General features: G+C 39.5%; 1 protein-coding gene across 1 annotated transcript in view; it reads left to right on the forward strand.

The window, feature by feature from the left end:
* Positions 1 to 15,319: 15,319 nt before the first annotated feature.
* SACM1L (SAC1 like phosphatidylinositide phosphatase) overlaps positions 15,320 to 24,646 on the forward strand; it is a 51,287-nt gene continuing 41,960 nt past the window's right edge. The window contains exons 1-2 of the mRNA XM_007951734.2: positions 15,320 to 15,394; positions 20,248 to 20,322. Coding sequence (XP_007949925.1) covers positions 15,320 to 15,394; positions 20,248 to 20,322 — 150 coding nt within the window. The remainder of the gene's footprint in view (positions 15,395 to 20,247; positions 20,323 to 24,646) is intronic.

The raw sequence follows: 24,646 nt of genomic DNA on the forward strand, positions 1-24,646 counted from the left end.
CACATGCAGATGATACAATCTTGCTTGCTGAACATGAAGAGGACTTGAAGCACTTACTGATGGTAGATCAGAGACTACAGGCAGGTACCTGAACACTATGGGCTTAGTGTGGGGATCTGATTGCTCCTTACACAGACTTTGAACCACTTCATTCCATTCCCCAAGCCAGTCTCACCGGCACCCCTGGGTCCACCACAGGTTCTTTAGAATTGCCTTTTTCCTTCAGTTCTTCAGGCTTTTCAGCTTTTGCTTTTGGAATCTGCTTGCTCTGTTGCCTCTCACCCTCCTGGAGATTAGATTCTGTGGTAATTGACTTATTTACCACACTTCCAAGCATTCCTCATCGTCCAAACCTGCATTTGAATGACTAGTATCTGCCTCCACAGCTGCCTGCCTACCAGTGGATGCTTCCCAAATTCCATCTTCTGAAAGAAGATCAAAGCGTTTTCTGTGGAAGATTTTCATTCTTGGAAATGCATTTCTTTCTACTTCACTAGCAGTCTTAATTTGTTGATCTTTTTCATCTCAAATGTGTCTGTCCAGAGTGGAAGTATCTTATGCTTTATCTTCTTTTGAAACAAATTTTAATTTCTAACTTTATGACTTTAAAGACTAAGCACACAGTGATTGTTAGAAATGTAGCTATTAGTGAAAGCCTAGTTCTATAGCCAACAAGGTCTTAATCCAAGATGTATATATTTTATCAGTGTTCCCATACCTTCCAGATCAGTTTGAGATTTAAATGCAAGTTGGAAAAAAAATTTAAACTGCTTGTAATGAAGATAGGTTTTGGACCCTTTAAATACAGACATATACGTACATACACATGTATATTTTAAAAATGTTTTAAATGAGATTTTCCTGCTCATGTAAACACTTATCACTCACTGACTGAAAGGTGTGTAACTGTTAGGTTACACACCAAAACTTGTACCTTGAAGCAAGTGTGACTTTTCAATTCATTGATTTCATTCAAGTGATTTGCTTTCATTATATAAGTTTTGTAGGTGAGAACCTTAAATGCATTTCTGTACATACAGGGGGGTGGGTGGTTGTTAGTTACCAGGGAGTTGATTTTAACTATGTGGGGTAAAACTGCTCTGTAGAGTTTTCAAGGCGGTAACTTTTCAGTAGCAGATGGCCATGCCTGTTTTCTGAGGTGTCTCTGGGTGAGTTCAAACCACTAACCTTTTGGTTAATAGTTGAGCATTTAACTATTTGTGCCAACCGGGGACTCCATGCATAAGTATGTCAGCAATATAAAATGAGCCAGGGTATCGCAAGCTGTTTGTGATTGGCTGTTAAACTAAAGGTTTGTGGTTTGCGCTCCCCAGCGCTTCCACAGAAGAAGCCCTAGAGAACCACTTCTGTAAAGATTACAGCCAAGAAAGCCTATGGAGCAGTTCTGCTCTGTAACACATGGGCTTTCGAGGAGCCAAGCGCTGATTTGATGGCAGCTAACCATGACAAACAGCAATATGCATTTCTGTACATTTCTAAATAAAGATGCATGGTTTGTGTTGTTGTGCATTGCATAAAGTTGAGGAATTTGATTTCTGAGATTGTTGAATATTTGTTTTGCAATATTAAGATTATATTCTATATAAAGTTTAATATTAGTTATTAAAGAAGCACATTTATCTGGAGAAATAAAATTGTGGTAACTCTGCCCCTCAGAATATTGTTGTGAACTTAGAAGAGCACAGGCCTCTGACCAGCATGGGGAAGATGAATGTAATAAAAACCATGGACTTTTCTGTGCATTGTCCTCCTTGGACCATATGTGCGTTGTCCTCCTTGGACCTTATCTGAAGATTGTTAACTTTGTATTATATGTAAACTAGCTGAGTAGAAACAATGGCAAAGCTTTTGTCAAGAAACTGAAGACAGGAGAAGAGGAGTCCAAAAAATTAAAGCCCAGTGGTCTGAGGCCATTTAGTAAAATTAAGTAGTAATAATGTTACCACATGGGTCTTGTCTTAGTGCTGGGCATATCATGTGTATTCTCTCATTTGCCCTCACCTATCAGTTAGGCCTTTTGATAGAAAGCTGAGCCTGGAAGTTAGTGGTTTGTTCATGGACAGCTGAAAGTAAGGAGTGGAGTGGGATTCCAACCAGATTTATAAAGGTCTAAAACCTATCATTTTTTTTCCACCATGTTATATCTCTCTGGTGGTGTAGTGTCTAAGACATTTGCCTGTTAACCAGATGGTTGGCGGTTCAAACCTATCAACCACTCTGTGGAAAGAAGATGGGGCTATCTCTTTGCGTAAAGATTTACCACTTCAGAAATCCAGTAGGGGTCACTATGAGTCAGAATCGACTCGATGGCAGTGGGTTTGGTTTGATTATATCGTTAGGGAGCCTTCGTGTGGTACTCAGCTGCTAAACAAAAAGTCAGTGGTTCAAATTCACCAGACACTCTGCCGCTTCTATAAAGATTACAGCCTTGGAAAAAAACCTATGGGGCAGTTCTATAAGTTTGCATCATTTAACAGGCAATGTCTGGCTGCATACGTGCCTGTGGTCCTATAAGGGTTGTGTTTTCTTTTTTAAAAGTGAAAGCAGTTCTCCTTTTATTATCTCCCCCTAATGGTTTCAAAGACTCCAAACCTAGACTCTTGCAGCATTGGACCATGGGTGGTATACAGGCAGGTGAGGCAAATGACATGGCTCTGGAAGCAGACTCTTGGGCTTTGTCTGGTGGTCAGATGGCAGCAGGGAGGGCAGGGGCTGTGGCCAGGCTGCTCTTGCTGCTCAAGGGGTTTATGGCTGGGTGTGCTTCGCTCCCTCCTTGCTTTCTTTTACTCCCCTCTTGCCCCCACCCTCTCAGTGGCAGCTGTTGGAACCTGTTCCTCTGGCCTCCACCAGTAGCTTCAGCAGCAGCAGTGGTGATAGTGAGGATAACTGGAAGCCATCTTCCGTAAGGTTTTAATGTGATGTTTGCACAACTTCCAAAACCCGTAATGCCTTATTTTGCAGAATGTATGGTGGATGTTAAGCTATGCATACCTGTACTCTGTTCTTTGGGATCACTCTGAATCAGAATTGACTCCACGGCAACAGGTTTGGGTTTTTTGGGTATATATTACTAGATTTGGAAGGCAACATCTTGATGGGAAATAAGGATACAGAAACCAATCCTGGTTCAACCGGAAAACATTGTTAAAGGTACTCTCCAACTTATGACATGTTTGAGTTATGATGACCTGCACTTAAAACCACCTGGTTTTGGTTTTACTTTGTGTGTCTTATCAAGTAATATGTACTCATAGTTGCAGGGCATAGTTAATTTGCTGATGTCATTCTTGGATGTTCACTTGCAGTTGTTTAAAGCTTAGATTTATAAAGGTACTGATAATAAAAGGCAATAATAATGAGAACTAAAAAAAATATTCTACTTAGTCAGAACCAACTTACAATGGAGTTGTTGGAACAGCACCCTGTCATAAGTTAGAGACTGCTTGTACTTTAAGAAATAAAGAAAAACTAGGTGGTGCCCAGCTACCAATGCCAACCATTTGGAAAGGGATCAGAATTGGAGGTACTGTATAGAGTGTGAGGAAAAATGTGGAACAAAATTAAAATACACAGAAATGACCAGAATTACCGGTTGGATAGAGACTGGTGAAACCCCCGAGACTGTGGCCCCAGTTTATCCTTCAGGCCTAGAAATGAACTCACTTCTGTGGGTTGGCTCTCACCCCAACATTGGAAAGACCTATAAGCAGAACACCTACCCTAGGGAGGTGCACCCCTTAGTCAATCTGCATCAGTGAGACAATGAGACATCAGAAGGGCAGCATTCACACAGAGGGAAAGCGGGCAGACAGGAGTGCATAGATAAGAAGGGCACAGGGAGGGGGTAGTCACAGGGAGGAGGGGGAGGAAAGTTTTAAGGTTGGGGATTGTAATCGGGGCTGTGAAATCAAATGTGCATGAATTGTTGAGAGTAAAATGAATCTGCTTTGTAAATTTGTACTCAAATCATTAAAAAATAAAAGGAAAATCTATTGGCTTAATAAAAATTAAAGACTTTCCATTAAAAAATGATTTTGAAAAAGTTTCATCACTTAGAAACCAAACACTAGCTATCTGAAAATTCAGTTGTGTGAAGGAACTCATTCCTTGTTGACAGTAAGAGGAGGAGTTGCTATTTGTGATTATGTCCTGACCAGGGGTTAATGTGAATGCTGTTTCATACTACAGGGGACAGAGGTTCTATAGACTTGATCACTGCATGAGTTTTCTCTCAATGTTATAACAGACTACCATAAACATAGAAGCTTAAAAAATATAAATTTATTATCTGATAGTTTCTGTAGGTCAGAAGTCTAACCAGTATGAGTCTCACCAGTCTAAAATCAAGATGTCAGGAGGATTGTATTCCCTGTTGGAGGGTCTAGTGAAGAACCTTTTTTAGAAGTTCATTCAGGTTGTAGACTGAATCCAGTTCCTAAGAGGTCTCTGTTTCATTGCTGGCTGTCAGCCTGGGGATGCCCTTAGCTTCTAGAGGCCTCTCTCCATCCTTGTACGTGGCTCTTATATCTCAGGAGCCATCAGTAGTTTGTGGAACCTTTCTCACTAGGAATCCCTCCTTCTGCTGTAGCATCTATTTGAGTGACTCTTTTTTTTTTCCCCCCCCCCAGTGACTCTTTTGTCTTCTGCTTTTGAGGGCTCATGTGATTACATTAAACCCAACATGATAATGTAGGATAAGTTCCCTGTTTTAAAGCCAGCTGATTAGTAACCTTAACTCCATTAGCCAGGCAATACCTCGATTGAATAATCAGGGGACAGGAGTTTCGAGGGTGCAGATTTAGAATTCTGCCAACCACCAAAACCAGACCCACTGCCATTAGGTCAATTCCAACTCATAGTGATCCTATAGACAGAGAACTCCCCATAGGGTTCCAAGGCTGTAAATCTTTATGGAAGCAGACTGCTTCATCTTTCTCCTGCAGAATAGCTGGTGTGTTTGAACTGCTGACCTTTTGGTTAGCAGCTGAATAATTTAACCACTACACCACCAGAGTGCCTTTCTGCCGACCACTAAAACTCTTAATTTTTTAGCACATTTTATCTGTAGTTTAATTGTTCAGACTTTTAAGTATGCGAAAGAAGTGATTGCTTGATGAAGTAACAGATTGTAACCCACATCTCATGCCTTTTCTAAGCTCATCCTATACTAATATTGTCTTTTATACTAAAGACTTTTTGTAGACATAACTTTACAAATAAGAGGGATGTTCATAATTTTTAAATCATTTTTTGGACCTGCAGGCTTGAGATTGTGGTTCCAGGGGATATCAAACTCAATTGGCATAACATTACACAAAAACATTGTTCTACATCCTACATTGGTGAGTAGCGACTGGAGTGTGAAAAGCTGGCAAGCAGCCATCTGTCTAGATGAAGCAATGGGTCTCTCCTAGAGCAAAGATGAATGAAGAAAACCACAGGTGTGTTGAAACAATTAGTCCAAGGGACTGGTAGACTATGCTCTCCTAAGCCTGTATGACCATGAGACCTAAAGAACTAGATAGTGCCTGGCTACATCTGTCAACCACTCAAAGGGGGATCGGTGCAGGAGATCCTGGATAGAGTGGGAGAACAATGTGGAACAACACACACACACACACACACACACACACAAAATGAAAAATAAAAAAAAAAAAACAACAACAGGTTTGCTGGTCTGATAGAGCCTGGTGAGACCCCTGAGACTATGGCCCCTAGTAACACTTCAGGTCTGGAATTGAACCTACACCTGTGACTTCCAGCTGAACAATAGACACGCACATAGGATGAACATTTACATCAGGTAAATAACACTAACACACCTTGGAGCGATCAATCATGGGAGAACAGAAGGGCAGTGTTTACATAGGGAGACAGCTGGAGGGGCGGAGTGCATGGGAGGGAAGGAGTGCTTGGGAGGGAAGGACACAGGGAAGAGGTAACTACAGGGAGGAGGTGGAAAGAGAGCTATTACATTGTGGGGGAAATGCAGTCAATGCCATGAAACAAAATGTGTATGATCTGCTGTATGGAAATGAATTTGCTCTGTAAATTTTCACCCAAATTACAATTAAAAAAAAAAAAAAAAGATTTTTTGTTATTCCAGAACATTTGTCTTTGATAAATCAAAGCTTTGTTTTATATAGTTTTGATATTTTGGGTGGGGGTGTACCCCTAAGAAGCAACTGCTAGTTTCTTAGTTTAAAATAAGAATAACTTTTCCCAGATTTGTGTTTATCATATTCTGATTTAAAGAATCTATTTCTTGTAAACATGTAGATTCACATTGGTGTGAATTCTATCCAGATATGTTGGAAAATAATTATTTTAGGTCTTTATATGTTAAGCACTGTGGAATTACAGTGAAGAGGCAGTTTTTTTTTTTTTTTTTTTTTCATTTGGTGTTATTCTGGGGCCAAAATATGAAGCTGAGATAATTTTACTTATTAGAACATCATTATTGGAAAAAAGAAAAACCCATAACTGTTGACTCAATTTTGACTCATAGCGACCCTATAGGACAGAGTAGAACTGCCCCATAAGGTTTCTAAGGCTGTGATTTTTACAGGAGAAGAATGCCAAATCTTTCTCTTACAGAGCAGCTGGTGGATTTGAAATATTGACATTTTGGTTAACACCCACTTAGCCACTTAACTTCTTTATTTCTGGAACACATAAACATATATGATAAAGTTATCTGTTTAAAACAGGGTTTATATGAATTAAAGCATAGCTAGGAGCTCTGGTAGCATAGTGGCTAAGACACTTGCCTGCTAACCAGACAGCTGGCGGTTCAAACCCACCAGTCACTCCTCGGAAGGAAGGTTCGGCAATCCTACTTCTGTAGCGATACTGCCTTGGAAACCCAAGGAGGGGTCACTATGAGTCGGGTTTGACTCGACGGCACATAACAACAACAATAATAACTGGAGCTCTGGTAGCATAGTGGCTAAGGCACTTGGCTGCTAACCAGAAGGCTGGCGGTTCAAACCCACCAGTCACTCCTCGGAAGGAAGATGGGGCAATCTACTTCCATAGTGATACTGCCTCGGAAACCCAAGGAGGGGTTGCTATGAGTCGGGTCCGACTTGACGGCACATAACAACAACAATATAGCTAATGGAAGCAGCTCTGGTGGTACAGTGCCTAAGGCATTTGACTGCTAACCAGACAGTTGGCTGTTCAAACCCACCAGCCACTCCATGGAAGGAAGACTGGGCAATCTACTTCTGTAAAGATTTACTGCTCTGGAAACCTAATGGGGGTTGTTGTGAGTTGGAATTGACTTGATGGCTGTGAGTTTGGTTTTTCTTGGTTATATAGCTAATAGAGTCCCTCACTGGGACAATATGGACAGTTTCTTTTTGGTTCTATGTTCAGAGTCTTGTCATGAAAATTTGCAACTTTTCTCCCTTCTCTGTTAAAGGACATTGTCTTTGTTAATGATCAAAAAATTTTTTTCATGCTTGTGAGCCAGTCCTATATGTTTGCAAAGCACTTCATAATTGTTCCTTTAATTCTCAGTGTTCTGTGAAATAGATAGGGTAAGCATTCTCATCTCCAGGTTTAATTAAGGACAGAGATGTCATCTGTCTATTCACAGCTGTGTCAGGGGCTCACATCTTGATATTTAGTCCTCAAACAGATCAGCCTATCCCGCCCCTCACCCTGACCCCAGTCTCCCTACCCAACCTTTATTTTCTTCATATTGCTTACCACTGTCTGAAATCACTGAATCACTTCCTTGTGAATTAATTGTCTCTCCCAGAAAGTCGATCACAAAGGACAAATATTGTATGAGACCACTATTATAAAAAGTTAAGAAAAGGTTTAAAAGGTTTACACATAGAAAGAAACATCTTTTGATGGTTACCAGGGAAGGAAGAGGAAGGTAGGGTAAATCACTTAACTAGAGAGTAGACATGTATCAAAGTAGGTAAAGGGAAAGGCAATGAGGAAGGAGGGCAGCACAACATGACCAGTGGCAAAGGAAGTCACTGGGAGGTGCACAAGAGTAAAAGACAGCAAAGGTAAATACTATTACATACACCAAAAAAACCCGAACTCACTGCCATCGATTCAATTCCAACCCATAGTGACCCCCTTTGGATTTCCAAGGCAGTATATTGTTACAGAAGTAGATTGTCCAATCTTCCTTCTGCAGAGTGGTTGGTGGATTTGAACCACCAACTTTCTGGTTAGCAGTCAGATGCCTTAGATACTACGCCACCAGAGCTCCTTATTACATACAGTCCTGCAACAATAGTAATAACAAACAACATCTATGAGTAGATATGTAGGTAGACATGCAGGCTGAACAGATGTGGGAAGGTGAATGGAAGTACACCCAGGAGTATATATGGGTTTGGCAGCTTTTTTCCTATATTTTTTATGTGCTACTTAGATATCCGGGATTAGCGTAGTGCCTAAGGCGCTTGACTGCTAACCAGAAGGTTGGTGGTTCAAACCCACCAGCCACTCCTTGGAAGGAAGGTTGGGCAATCTACTTCTGTAGTGATGCTGTCTCGGAAACCCAAGGAGGGGTCGCTATGAGTGGGAGATGACTTGATGGCATATAACAACCAACAACAGCTCGTATATCCAAAGATATTATAGAGCAGAGGGCAAAGTTCTGAAAAATTCTTAGCCATAACCAGACACCTAAAGGGAATGAGTCACTGGCATAGGATCACAGTCTCGAGATATCTAGGTCAATTGGCATAATATAGTCCACAAAAACAATGATCCATGTCCTAATTCAGTGAGTAGCAACTAGGGTCTTAAAAGCTTGCAGGTGGCCATCTAAGATGCAGCTATTGGCCGCCTCTTCCAGAACAAAGAAGAGTGAAGAAAATCAAAGACTCACTCAAAGAACCAATTTGTCCAAAGGCCTGGTGGACCATGAGAACCACATCTTCCACTACTCAAGAGACCAGAAGAACTAGATAGTGCCTAGTTACCACTAACAACTGATCTGATCAGGATCATAATAGAAGGTCTTGGACAGAGAGGAAGGAAAAAAATGTAGAACAAAATTCAAAATCATAAAAAAGACCAAACCTACTTACTGGTCAGCTGGATGTTGATGGAACCACTGAGACTGTGGCCCTTTGACATCCTTCAAGCCTGAAACTGAACCCACCCCTGGGAATCGGCTTTCAGCCAAACAATAGACAGGCTTATAAAGTGAACAGCACTGTCAGTGATAGGATAATATCCACACATCTGTAAGGAAGACCAGTTACTACTACTACTATTCAAATCTCTGCACCAATCACCAACGCCAAAGATAAAAAAAAATTAAAGATTTCTACCAACTTCTGCAGCCAGAAATTGACTAAATATGCAATCAAGATGCGTTGATTATCACTGGTGACTGGAATGAAAAAGTTGGCAACAAAGAAGAGTTACCAATAGTTGGAAAATACGACCTTAGTGAGAGAAATAATGCTGGGGATCACAGGATAGAATTTTGCAAGACCAATGACTTATTCATTGCAAATACCTTTTTTTCAGCAACATAAGCAGTGACTAAACAAATGGACTTTACCAAATGTAATACACTGAAATCAGATTGACTACATCTGTGGCAAGAGACAATGGAGAAATTCAATATCTTCAACCAAAACAAGGCCAGGAGCTGACTGTGGAACAGACCATCAACTGCTCATATGCAAGTTCAACTTGAAGACAATTAAAACAAGTCCACGAGAGCCAAAATATGACCTTGACAATATCCCTCCTCAATTTAGAGACCATTTAAAGAATAGATTTGATGCATTGGACACCAGTGACTGAAAACCAGAGGAATTGTGGGATGACATCGAACATCATCCATGAAGAAAGCAAGAGTTCATTAAAGAGACAAGAAAGGAAGAAAAGACCAAAATGGATGTCAGAAGAGACTCTAAAACTTGCCCTTGAGCGGAGAGTAGCTAAAGCAAATGGAAGAAATTACAAGATGAAAGAGCTGAACAGAAGATTTCAAAGAGCAGCTTGAGCAGACGAAGCCCATTACTAAAATGAAATGTGCCAAGACCTGGTGTTAGAAAACCAGAAGGCAAGAGCACATTCAGCATTTCTCAAGCTGAAAGAACTGAGGAAAAAATTTAAGCCTTGATATTGAAAGATTCTATGGGCAAAATATTGACTGATGCAGGAAACATTAAAAGAAGATGGAAGGAATACACAGAGTCACTGTACCAAAAAGAATTGGTCGATCTTCATCCATTTCAGGAGGTGGCATATGATCAAGAACCAGTGGTATGGAAGGAAGAAGTCAAAGGAGCACTGAAGGAATTGGCGAAGAACAAGGCTCCAGGAATTGACAGGATACCTGTTGAGATGTTTCAACAAACAGATGCCCTGCTAGAGGCATTCACTCGGTTATGCCAAGATATTTGGAAGACAGCTACGTGGCCAACTGACTGGAAGAGACACATATTCGTACCCATTCCGAAGAGAAGTGATCCCACAGAATGTCGAAATTATTGAACAATATCATTAATATTGCATGAAAGCAAAATTTTACTGAAGATAATTCAAAAATGATTGCAGCACTATATTGACAGAGAGCTTCCAGAAATGCAAGCTGGATTCAGAGGAGGACGTGGAATGAGGGATATCATTGCTGATGTCAGATGGATCTTGGCTGAAAGCAGAGAATACCAGAAAGATGTTTACTTATGTTTTATTGACTATGCAAAAGCATTTGATTGTGTGGATCTTAACAAATTATGGGTAACATTGAGAAGAATGAGAATTCCAGAACACTCTGTGGTGCTCATGAGGAACCTGTACATAGATCAGGAGGCTGTCGTTTGAACAGAATAAGGGTATACTGCATGGTTCAAAATCAAGAAGGGAGTGCATCAAGTATCTTTTCACAATAGTTATTCACCTTGTATGCAGATAATCTGAGAAACTGGATTATATGAAGAAGAACGTGGTATCAGGATTGGAGGAAGACTCATTAATAACCTGTGATAAGCAGATGACACAACTTTGCTTGCTGAAAGTGAGGATAGCTTGAAGCACTGGCTGGTGAAGATTAAAGACTATAGTCTGCAGTATGGATTACACTTCAATCAACTATATGTGACCAAAAGGGCAGCATTTAACCAAAAAACAAAGCTTAGAAAGCAGTAAGGGGAAGGAAAAAAAGACAAACGGAAATGGTAAACACAGAGAGGAAGTGGGAAGAGTGCTGTTAAATTGAGGGGATTGCAACCAATGTCACAAAACAAAATGCGTATAAATTACTGGATGAAAAATTAATTAGCTTTGTAAACTTTCACCAAACTACAATAAAATGTTAAAAAAAATACACACTGTGATCATGGGAATTTGCACCACTAATGTCTAGAACAAGGCCTGGCACAGGATAGATATTCATAAGTCAGACTAGTAACATAGCTAGTAAACAGCAAAGTCAGGATTAGAACTCCTATATATTTTATTGCAAATCCACAGATTTTTTTTCCAGTGTAGCTACTACTAATGCAGTGCTCTTATAACGTGCTGAGGTAGTTTTGATTAGAGGCTTATGATCAGTTATGTGGGGGTTGAGTTTTTATTTTGTGTATAAGTAGAGTGTACATGCCTGTGTGTATTTGTTGAGTGATTGTGGGCGGTTGCTTTGTGCTAAAAAGGCAAGGAGGCCACATCTTCTGACTTCCTCTAACCACACAAAAGGAAGACAGAATCACCATCAGTAGCCCAAGGCCTATTCCTGCAAGGCCAGACATGCTGCCTCCCTCCAGCCCTTTCACCAACCCTGATACCAACCATTCCTCCCACAGCACTCACCACCTTTCTGCTGGGTTGGATAATTCTCTGCAGTGGTCACACAGAACTCACAGATTATGGGGTTTATTAGGGAAGCACCAGGCTACAATTCAAGTTCAGGAAAAATGCTCAGTCTCTCAGCCCTCCGTGTCTCTCGGGTCTCTTTCCCAGCAGCGCGTGTCTCTCAATAGCGTGTGTCTCTTTCAGCAGCACATCCTTCCCAGCCAGCAGTCACGGAGAGACTTGTGCCTCTAGGAGGACTCCTTTTAAGCCTCGCAGAGTGGCCAAACTAACCAATCATAACATCAGAATTCTAAGCACGTGAGAGAGAGCGAACTTCTCAGAACATTACTTTGTGCTGCTACCAACAGAAATACCCCAGGTGGATGATTTTAACAATCAGGAGCTACTCAGTTTCTCACAGCAAATTCCACCATGGAGTTTACGAAGACTTATGGCTAGAAAAGCCATATCAAGTAATTTACTATGGTGCACTTTGGCGTTACTGAAACCAGAACAAACCTTATTGGTACACTTAACACTGCAGCAGTGTTGGTAATGGACTAAGCAGTGCTTGACCAGTCTTTTAAAGATCAGATAAACTCTAAGCTCACAGCTGTTGAGTTGATCCAGACTCATAGTGACCCCTCCTTGGGTTTCCGAGGCGGTATCTCTACAGAAGTAGATTGCCCAGCCTTCCTTCCGAGGAGTAGCTGGTGGGTTTGAACTGCCAGCCTTCTGGTTAGCAGTCAGATGCCTTAGGCACTGTACCACCAGAGGGAAGGCTGAATATTCTTGGATTCTTTGTTATTTATTATTTGTTATTATTTATTATTCTAAAAAGAAGTCATGGCATTTTATAGGACACTGGGTGGGACAAAAATGTTCAGTGAGAACACCAGCCCAGTGTGAAAGCATTTCATGCGGCTCTAGGCCATTGCCTGCTGCACAGGCACTTGCCCAACATTTGAAAGATTGGGTGGCCCAGAGTGGGGAGGGAGGCTTATGAAACTGTTATCTGATTTAGAGAGAGCACTTTTTTCAAAAGCCTTTATAAAGACATCCCTTTGGTCTCTCTCTCTCTTAAATTGTGATTTGGGTGAAAGGTTACAAAGCAAATTCACTTTCCATACAGCAGCTCACGTACACTTTGAAAGACATCTCTTTTATTTCAGGTCTGCTTTTTTATTTTAAAAACAATTTGGGAAGGTATTTTTCCTATTTGTTCTTGAGTCACTTGACTCCTTTCGCTAGTGTTGTGTAATATTTAGCACATGGTAGCTTTCCAGTAAATTCTGACTTGCTCTTGGAGTATTGTTTGTGCTTGTGCAGACAGAACGTCTTCTGCAGCTGTGAACTGAAATGTTGGTTTTTGTGGGCTTGTTTTTAATGAGTAGAGGTCACTACCCTATAATGAGTAAATTGTCTGGAAGTTCTTCATGTTTTGTTTCAGAACTTCTCATTTTCTTTTCTTTCTTTCTTTCTTTTTGATAGCCCTGTTGATAGATAATTGACATTTAGTAAACGGCACATACGTAAGGTATCCAACTTGGTAAATTTTGGCACCCTTGAAACTGTCACCAGAAGCAAGACAGTGAACAACACATCCATCACTCCTAAAACTTTCCTTGTGCTTGTTTGTAATCCTTTGCTTATCCTTCCCTGCAGAAGTTTAACGTGTACGTGTTACCTGATCTAGCCATTCTACTCCCTGATAGTTACCCAAGAGAAATGAGTGGTTATGCTTACCTGCTTCAAGACTTGTACAGGAATGTGTAAGAACCTTTATTCATAGTAGCCCCAAACTAGAAACCACCCAGATGTTCATCAAGAAGTGAATGGATTAACAAATTGATGTATACAATACAATGGAATATAACTCAGTAATAGGAGTGAACTATTTAGTTTTGAACTTATGACTGTCATATTTGAAGCAGGTTTGCCCTCTTTGTTGACTTTTGCTTGTTTTGTTTAACACTAATTTTTATTCCCTGAGCATAGCCCCCAAAATGTAGGAAACTAGCCTTATATTACGAAGTCAGTCACAGATGAATCACAAATGGATATGCATTATATTTGGATATTTAAGAATTGATTATGTCTCAGATAATTTAGTAAAAAATGGCCAATATTGTCTGTTCTACAGGATATGTTTCTGTAACTCCAAATAGTTTATAAAAACCAAACTCACTGCCATCGAGTTGATTCCAACTCATAGTGACCCCCTTGGGGTTTCCGAAGCAGTAAGTCTTTACAGAAGTAGACTGCCCAGTCTTCTTCTAAGGAGTAGCTGGTGAGTTTGAACCACCAGCCGTCTGGTTAGCAGTCAGATGCCTTAGGTCCTTGGCCACTAGAAGCCTTCCAAATAGCTTATACATAATTGGTAAATAGGAAATGATGCCAGTGATAGTTGTATGGGATCATGTAAGATTTTTCATAGGCAAGGGAAGTGAGAATAATGGAAATAGAATTAAAATGGAAAGGAAAAAATCCTCAGATTGGTTACTACACAGAAATTCTTTCAAGTCTACTTTAAGAACATTAAAAATTAGTTTTATGGGGGAGGTAGTTCCTTCACCCAGCAGCTCCCTTCCCAAACCTTGTTCGGATCTGGAGAGCAGCACCTCCTCCCATGCCCTCCTAACTACCGCCTTAGCTGATGGCTTAGAGCCCATCTTCAGTCGACTATCATCTCTGCAAGTGTGTGTGCTTGTGTTATCGTTTCTGTTAATTTTTAATATTTCCTGAGGCAGTGCCTACTCACTCTTGAGTTGTTTGCCTGATCTATTCAAGGAGGAACCATTTCTTTTATTAGACTCAAGTAACAAAGTTGCATATTTTAAATAGTCTAAGCTTTTTTTTAAACCCCCTGTATTTATTCATTTTGCAGAATGAGAGTTTTCAGGAACAGATATGTGTCATTTTAACAAAACGCACCTGACTGTTAATTTATTTTGAGCAATTTATTGGAAATATTTTATAAAAACGATTTTTAGTATTTTTGGCTAATACTGGTATCTTCCTTACTATGTTTCAGGCATTATTTTGAGTGCTTGTCAAAGATTAGTTTATTTAATCCTCACAACAATTCTAAGCGGTAAGTCTAGTATTAGCTTTAATTTATGAATAAGGAAACTGAGGGGCAGAAAGGATGAGTAACTTGTCTGAGGTCACAATGAACAGGCAGTTGAATACTAGGACTGTTCTATTTACAGTGCATCATGTTGAATATAATAATTTACGTTTGTTTATGACTTTTCTTTTAAGTCAAATTGATAGTTTTTCAGTAAATTAAAACTTCATCCATATTAAATATGCAAGTGAGAAGAGTTGCAGTGAGCTCACAGGGGCAACACTTAACCTCTATCTTTTCAGAGGCTGGGAAAATGATGTCTAATTTAAACTCTATTGTTATTACAATAAGTCATTATTTTAGAAGTCTTCATTCAATTTGGTTTAATTTTTTATGGTTTAAAATTTCTTCTCAGGCACATCACACCTGAAAAGTTTTATGTGGAAGCTTGTGATGATGGAGCAGATGATGTACTTACCATCGACCGTGTGTCCACAGAGGTTACCCTCTCAGGTATGTCGTAGTCAGATTTGGAAGTCTGAGAAAGACTTCATCCATAAGTTGCAATAATTAAGATAAATAACTCAGGGCTGTGTCACTGTGTGGCTCTCTTGTGTGCCTTCTTATAAAATTTTAATTCTTGCCGCCTCACTTACGGTATGTTGTTGTTGTTATGTGCCGTCGAGTCATACCTGACTCATAGCGACCCCTCCTTGGGTTTCCGAGGAGGTATCGCTATGGAAGTAGATTCCTTCCGAGGAGGGGCTAGTGGGTTTGAACCACCAACCTTCTGATTAGCATTATACATTCATTTTATGCTGTCTACTTTTTTATCAAAAGGAGAAACGATATTGAAAATTTTAGGAAGCCTATTTCTTTATTTGTTCCTTTACCTGCCCTCTGGCAGGATTGGGCTTATTACTGTCTAATAGCTCTGAGCTTTAAGGTATTTGAGGGTGTTCACTAAATGTGTGGCACTTTTTTAATAGCTGCTTTTGTTTCGAAAATATTAATGATGGTGAGGATAATCTAATAAATGAAAAGTAAAATATACTGATTAAACCTTGTAAGAGTTCTGGGCAAATGATGTTCCTAAGCTTTATTTACTCTTCCAGTTACAAATTTTGGTTTTGCTCTTTTTGCTCTTTTTCTCGGACATGAAAAACAATTGTTTTTCAGTTGTGTGGAACACTGATTTCTAAATAGATTGATATGAAATAATTTTGGTAACAAAGTGTACCATTTTGATACCACATTCAGAATTTCATATGTATATAAATTCCAGTTCACTGCAGACAGTTGTGTATTTGTTTTCTTGTAAGTAAAATATTTGAGTAACCATAGAATAGGTATTCAGTAACTAACCTTTGCATGGATAAAGTGAAACATGAAAATACATTGCATGGATAGTAAAGTGTAAGAAAGATTATAGCTGTAAAAGTTCTCTTTTCATGGTTATCTTGTTATTCTACTACCATCCATAATTTTTATTTGACTAAATGGAGTGAGAGCTCTGTTTTGGTTTGATAATTTGGTATTTCCCCCTTATCTGTTGCTTGGCTGCTGTTTTCTCCTGATAGCTTATTGGTTTTAACCAATGTTAGTACACTCCTCCTAAAGTTTTATCACACTGCACTTTATACCATATTAATACAACCCAGTGTCTGTTATTTTTCACTTTTTAGTGACATTTTACTTATAACTAGAGATTGCAAACTCAGTTCAATGGGTTGAAAAGCTAAAAGTCACAGATTATTTGGATGTGACGATGCTTATGCTAAGTAGCCATCAGTAGATACGTGCTAGGCATACTTTGACCAGAAACTTACTCCCTCAGTTTCTCAGCCAGTTTCTTTTTACTATTAGAAATACAGACTGTGGTCATGGAGAGAGGGACTCTTTCTTTTTTTTTTTTTTCTTCCTCTGTGAAAAAGTAACACCATGCTTAGGAACTACCATAGTTTTATTGCTGTTATACTCTAGTTAATGTAACTGACAGCACTGTCAGTAGTGCATTTAAGTTTATCAAATGATCTTAGTATCTTCAGGATTTTTCCTGAGATTTTCACTGCACAAAGCTTGCCATTTTTCGTGTTAGTTAATGGCATAGCATAGTTAAGCAAACTGAATTATTGAGAGAAAAAGACTGAATTTTAGTATACTTATTCAATCTGTATGCTGAGCAAATAATCTGAGAAGCTGGACTGTATGAAGAAGAACATGGCATCAGGATTGGAGGAAAGCTCATTAACAACCTGCAATATACAGATGATATAACCTTGCTTGCTGAAAGTGAAGATGACTTGAAGCACTTACTGAAGAAGGTAAAACATTACAGTCTGCAGTATGGATAACACCTCAGCATAAAGAAAACAAAAATCCTCACAGCTGCCAATAAGCAGCATCATGATAAATGGAGAAAGGATTGGAATTGTCAAAGATTTCATGTTACTTGAATCCTCAGTCAACACTGAGGAAGCAGTGGTTGTATTGCACTGGGTAAATTTGCTGCAAAAGACCTGTTTCAAGTGCTGAAGAGCAAAGATGTCTCTTTGAAGACTAAGGTGTAACTAACCTAAGTCATGGTATTTTCAATCATCTCATATGCATGTGAAAGCTGGACAGTGAATAAGGAAGACCAAAGAAGAGTTGATGCCTTTGAATTGTGGTGTTGGCGAAGAATACTGAAAATACCATGGACTGCCAGAAGAATGAACAAATCTGTCCTGGAAGAAGTGCAGCTGGAATGCTCCTTGGAAATGAGAATGGCCAGATTTCATCTCACTTACTTTGGTCATGTGGTCAGAAGGGACCATTCCTTGCAGAAGGACATCAAGCTTGGTAAAGTGGAGGATCATCAAAGAAGGGGAAGGCCCTCAACATGATGGATCAACACAGTAGCTACAATGATAGGCTCAAATGTAGCAAGGATGGTGAGGTAGGCGCATAATTGAGCAGTGTTTCATCCTGTTGTGTATAGGGTTACTGTGGGTCAGAGCCAACTCAGTGGCACCTAACGACCACAGCATTGTTTTGGAAAGGAGCCCTGGTTACACAGTGGTTAAGCAGTCGGCTGCTAACTGGACAGTCAGTGATTTGAATCCACCAGCTGCTCTGCAGAAGAAAAGATCTAACAGTCTGTATCCTATAGGGCAGTTGTTTGCTATTCTGTTGGGTTGCTTTGAGTTGAATTGACTTGATAGCACACAACAACATTGTTACAAATACCTTTAAGAACCAGAATTTGGATTTACAGCAGTGTTTCCAAAATGGGTTCTAGTATGATGATATACTGTAACGGAAGGAGAAATTCTGTAGCCATGTAAATTTGGGAAACTTTGGATTAAGCAGTGGGACAGCTTTCCTTTACTGTAGGCCTTCTCAAAGCCTTTTTTCTAAAGTGCATCATGACCCTCTGAGAGGGGGAGTAGAGGTAATGGGATGTAGTAAAATAAGTTTAATTGACTGTGGAGCCTCATGACCCCCCCCCCCTTTTTTGGGCATTATTCTTTAAAGTTCTACAAAATAAACTTTGCAAAACCCATTGGCTTATAGTATGACGTGTGAAATGAACCCTGTGATCTAAGATACTATTTTATTAGGGATGTTATTGATAAAACTGCTACGTGATATGCTTCCCTGCTTGCTTGTGTTAAATTTGCTGTTAGACATAAAGAGGAAGCTTTTCCCTCCTTCTTCCGTGATTCTTTGCCTCCTTTCCCACATTCTTACACACGGCTGGGCAAATCATCATCGTTTTTTTGCATTCCATTAGTTGCAGGTTGAGATTAAAATCTTGTCGCAAATCCACACTTTCTAACTTAATTTCTAGTTCTTTTAAAGGGATGGGTGCTTAGTTTCTGGCAAGAGGTTGAGTAAGTGTTTTTAAAGTAACATTAAAAACTGTCCCCCAAATTGACCTGTGAGGTTACTGAGGCTTGTTACTTTTGGGGCCATACTCTTTTTTTTTTTTTTAGTTTTAGTTTTATTGTAATTTGGGTGAAAGTTTACAAAGCAAACTCATCTTCCATACAGCACATATACTTTGTCTCATAACATTGACAGCAATCTCCCACAATGCAGCAACTCCCTGTGTCCTTCCCTCCATGCATTCCTGCCCCCTGAGCTGTCTCCTTGTGCATACACAGCCCTTCTGTTCTCCCATGATTGATCTCTCCAAGGGAGTGTATCTACCTAATGTAAATGTTCAGCTCATATGCCTGTCTTTTGTTTGGCTGGAAGCCACAGGAGTGGGTGCAGTTCCAGACCTGAAGGGCAGCTAGGGGCCATAGTCTCAGGGGTTCCACCAGGCTCTATAAGACTAGCAAACCTGGTCCTTTCTTTCTTTCTTTTTTTTTTTTTTTTAATGATTTTGAGTTTTGTTTCACATTATTCTCCAGGATCCCCTACAGAGATCCCCCTTCGGGTGGTTGACAGTGGTAGCTGTGCACCATCTAGTTCTTCTGGTCTCATAGTCGTGTAGGCTGAGGATTGCATGGTGTACCAGTCACTTTGACTAATTATTTCCATGAATCTCTCGATTTCTTCATTCTTTTTTGCTCTGGGCGAGGAGAGACCCATCGTTGCATCTAGATGGCAGCTTGCAAGCTTTTAAGAGCCCAGTTGCTACTTGCTGAAGTATGATGTGGAACAATGGTTTTGTGTAGTATGTTATGCCAATTGAGCTTATGTCCCCTGCAACCATGGTCTCGAGCCCACAGGTCCAACTACTTGCTCCCTCTGGGTAGCTGGCTATGGCCAAGAAGTGACTACAACCTTGTCTCTTGTCAGCTGTACTATATACCTGGAAATTCTTACAGAACACATAGATACACTTGTAGAAATAATGTCTTCCAACCCTGTATGGTCACGGGCATACTCCTCCCTGCATAGACATATCTAATAATTCAGCCTGTCCACCATCTATCCACCTGTAGATCAATGTTTGCCATCACTGACAATGCAGTAATGTATGTTGGCCCCTTACTCTTAATAGGCAAGGCCTTTATTATTTTTATTAATACATTTTATTGAAATATAATTTATGTACAGTGAAATACACAAAACTAAAATGATACGGGTCAGTGCGTTTTTTTTCCCCCAGTGCTCCCTCCCACCCCTAGTAACCAAAAAAGAAACTTTCCTTCCATATATAAACTTTTCCATAGGCCTTTCTTTATGCATCATTTGGACTCTTAGTTTCTGTTCTGCCAGAATGGAGGTCTCGCACTAATGAGGGAATATTGCTTTCCTAGAACAAATCATACAGATTGATTTAATTGAACTAACTATGAAATCAAACTAAATTTCCATTTCTTTGAGAGCTTTTTCTTATGTGATCTTTCTTTCTGTTTTTGTTTTTTAAGTCAAGAAAGATGTTCCTCCTTCAGCTGTCACAAGACCAATATTTGGTATATTGGGCACAATCCATCTGGTGGCAGGTAAGACAAAATAAGGTAAGATGGGCAAAGAAGGTAATGAGATTGACAGTATTAGAGTACAAGATGGAGGCATGCTTCGTATCATGCTTCAGTCAGTCAATTTCTGGGTTAAGTCAGACCCTGCTAGATGCCAGAGTGTAAAGGTACAGGCCTTCTACCCTGTAGTTCAATGTCTAGTGAGAGAGGCATATAAATAATAAGTCACTATGGTACCCGACTCGATGGCAAATAACAACAACAACATGGTACAGTGTACAAGTTCTGGAAGAGAAGTACACAGGAAAGCTTCTGGGCAGGGTGCTTGTGTATGGAGTATTGATCAGAGCTCAAGAACTGAGTTAATTGAAGTGGGTCACCCTGTTTTATTTCCAGGGGCAAGGAAGTGGCTAGGATCAGGGTTGGCCGATTATGTGATGTGCTATGGTACTGTGGTGGCTCCTTCATTCCTAGCTACTCATCCTTGTAATACTGCAGTGACCACTTACATATACTGCCCCAGCACATTTCTCTAACATTTAGAATGACCAGAAGGACATAGGAATGGTGTAGATGGGGCAGTGATCCGATCTTCAGACCTCTGATGCTTTAGTGTGTATACTAATTGGCTGCTATCGAATTGATTCAACTCATAGCAACCCCTCCTTGGGTTTCCAAGGCGGTATTACTACGGAAGTAGATTGCCCAGTCTTCCTTCCAAGGAGTGACTGGTGGGTTTGAACCACCAGCCTTCTGGTTAGTAGCAGATGCCTTAGGCACTATGCCACCAGAGCTCCTAATGTACATACTGGTACATTATTCTACAGTGAGTTGAGTACGTCTTGGGGCCAGAGAAAGTAAGTATGTTCTGTCTCTACTTTTCATTTGCTAAGGTGACTACTTTGGTTATCAGCAGCTTTTGCTTCTATTTTTTTTGTGGAAAACTTTGATCTTTCAATAAGAGTTTTTCTAAATAATGTTTCATCTGTCTATTCATAAATATAAGATTATCAGAATGAAAAAGCATGGCCCTTTGTCCGTGCAGCACAGTGCAGCCTCATTCGATTAATAGCCTTTGAAGTTTAAATAGTAAGGATTGCTACTTATGCCATGAGAGTTGTCTTTTTTATATTTATGTGTATTGGACTCTCCTTTTTGCAGGTAACTATCTTATTGTCATTACCAAAAAGACAAAAATAGGTGAATTTTTCAATCATGTAATCTGGAAAGCAACAGATTTTGATATCCTTTCTTATAAGAAGACAATGTTGCATTTAACTGATATTCAGGTAAGAACTGGAAGCTATTGCTAATTGCAGAACCCAAAGCGGTACCTTGTAGGGAGAGCAAATGCAAAGAAAGCTGGATGATTTTCTTTTAAGCCAAAATAGTAAAGTAACCCATAAAGCTGGGTTGGGAAATAGGTAGCTATTGTCTGGCGAGCAAATAGGGCTGGTTTTAAAAGGCAGCTGTGCTAAGCTACTTCTGGGTAATTTTAACCTCTTAGTCACCTTTATCATAGTAACAGCACACTTTAAGCTTTTACTTTTGGTTTCTAGCCATAAAATATATTTCTAAAAATATCACTCATGTATTTTATTACTCGTGGTGTGTGTGTGTTTTTTTTTTTTTTTTTTTTTTTATTAGGATTTGGGTGAAGATTTACAGAGCAAATTCATTTTCCATACAGCAGCTCATACACGTTTTGTTTCATGACATTGACTGAAATTCCCCACATTGTAACAATTCTCTTCCCACTTCCTCCCTGTAGTTACCTCTTCCCTGTGTCCTTCCCTATGCATTCCTGCCCCCTGAGCTGTCTCCCTAAGTGAATACTGTCCTTCTGTTTTCCCATGATTGATCGTTCTAAGGAGTGTACCTATTTGATGTAAATGTTCACACTCTATACCTATTTGTTGTTTGGCTAGAAGCCATGGGAGTGAGTTCAGTTCCAGACCTGAAGGGTGACTAGGGTCCATAGTCTAGGAGGGGTATCACCAGGCACTGTCAGACCAGTGAACCTGGTCTCTTTTTATTAATTTGTGTTTTGTTCTACATTGTTGTCCCACTGTATGCTGTTGGTTTTTTTTTTTTTAAATCTGCCTCATTTCTTAAAATTATGAAAATTCATACAGAAAGAAAAGTACAAATAGAAATATGTATATACTAATACCCAGATTTAACTTCATATTCAACCTTTATTTTTTAAAGAAAATAGTAGATACATTTGAAATTCCACTCTTCACATTTCATTCCCTCTTTCCCCAGAGAAAAGTATTCTTCACTTTTACCACACACAGATATAAGTATGTATGTGTGTGTCCATATATGTATTCAGCTAGTATTCCTTTTGCACGCTTCCGTTAGGCATGGATTTCAGTTACCATTCAACACCACAGTTCAGATTCCAGTCACCACAGTATATTAAGCGAGAAATTAGTCCACCAGAGGTGAAAGTGCTGCAAGGGAGTGAAAAGTAATAATGCTGAAAGTGAAAGTCAAATCAAATGTAAATGGAATTATAGAAGAAACAGCTGGTTGTAGGAATGCTGACACTGTTAGACAGGCTTTAAATGTGCAGCCAGATTTCTTAGTGACAGTGAATTTACCAACATTGATGAGCAAAGTGGTAGTGACAAAAAAGATGAAGAGTACCAGAGGAAGTGATGTCAGCAAAAAACTTTACACTGAAGAAACTCTGGGGCATCTCATGACATTTCTTAAAAGTGCAAAAGATAAAATGGTGGTAGCTGATCCAAACTTAGAAAGGAGTATATTTCCCCAAGGCATAGAAAAGATGTTTGTTCTGTATTGCAAGTTATGTTATGAAAAGGAGGCAAGCACTGCTTAGATTACTCCTGATAAGCTTTTTGCAGAGAAATAAAAACACTTAGTTCTCAGTGTTGCTAATGTTTCAAGTTTCAGGGTAAGTAAATACTAGCTTTACTATTTAAAAATTTCTCTATACATGTATACCTTATAATAAGAGTATTTGATTGTTTTGACAAAAATTTTGAAAGATCAGAGGACAGTTGTAATGTTTTTGAAAGATCAGAGGACAGTTGTAATGTTTCCTATTGATTATGAAGATAGCTTGCGTGGCCTTTTTCACAGTCCTAAGCAACTGTGCCAAGTGAACACAGCCTGTATTCATATTAAAATAGTGTTTATAATTTACTGAGGTATTGTGTGGAACTTACATGAACAGCATTGCCCCATTCTGTTTTTTGAAACTTGCTTTTGTTTGAGTCAACAAATGTTTAGAAGTTATATCTATTGAGACAGTTTGTTTTCTGAATGTAATTTTATTCAGAATGTTTGCTTTAAAAAATTTTTAAGTTAAATTGTGCTTTGGGTGCAGATTTACAAAGCAAACTTGTTTTACATTCAACAGTTCACGCACATCTGATTTCTTGTCCCCATTACCAACCCCAACCATAAAAAACTCTCCCTTCCTCCCCCCACAAAAAAAGGTGGGCCAGGTTTGCTGGTCTGATGGAGCCTGATGGAACCACTGATACTGTGGCCCCTAGCTGCCCTTCAGGTCTGGAATTGAACTCACTTTTGTGGCTTCCAGCCAAATAAAAAGACAGACATATGAGCTGAACATTTACATGAGGTAGATACACTCCTTGGAGAGATCACCTCATGGGAGAAAGAAGGGTTGTGTATGCACAGGGAGATAGCTCAGGGGGCAGGAGTGCATGGAGGGGAAGGACACAGGGAAGAGGTAACTGTGGGGAGGACGTGGGAGGAGAGCTGTTGCATTGTGGTATATTGTAGTCAGTGTCATGAGACAAAGTGTATGAGCTGTTGTATGGAAAGTGAACTTGCTCTGTGAACTTTCACCCAAATCACAATAAAAAAGAAGAAAAAAACAAAACAAAACTCTCTTCCCCATGACCACCCCTTCCTTGTGCCCTTAAATTCCTTTTTGACATAAATCAATGAAAAATTAAGGATTTATAGTGATTCTCTATGAGGACCTATAGTTTAAGGAAATAAAATGGGTATATTTAATAGCCCAGGAATACTGGACAGTTTTTCTTAATTGCTATACATTGTTGTCAGGCCATATAGCTGACTTTACTGTAACTATATTCTATATAACTATATACTATAACTGCTTACTATGTGCACTTTGTATATGTGTTTGGTTTTTCAAAAATTATGTCTTGAGCTGAAATTTAAATTTCTGTTGTTGTTGTAGTTTTATGTGCCATCGAGTCACCGTGACTCATAAGAGACCCCTTCTTGGGTTTCTGAGGTGGTATCACTACAGAAGTAGATTGCCCAACCTTCCTTCTGAGGAATGGCTGGTGGGTTTGAACTGCCAGCCTTCTGGTTA

Source organism: Orycteropus afer, unplaced genomic scaffold, assembly GCF_000298275.1.
Source record: "Orycteropus afer afer isolate SDZICR_OR568_19922 unplaced genomic scaffold, OryAfe1.0 scaffold00311, whole genome shotgun sequence".
In the NCBI taxonomy this organism is placed as follows: domain Eukaryota; kingdom Metazoa; phylum Chordata; class Mammalia; order Tubulidentata; family Orycteropodidae; genus Orycteropus; species Orycteropus afer.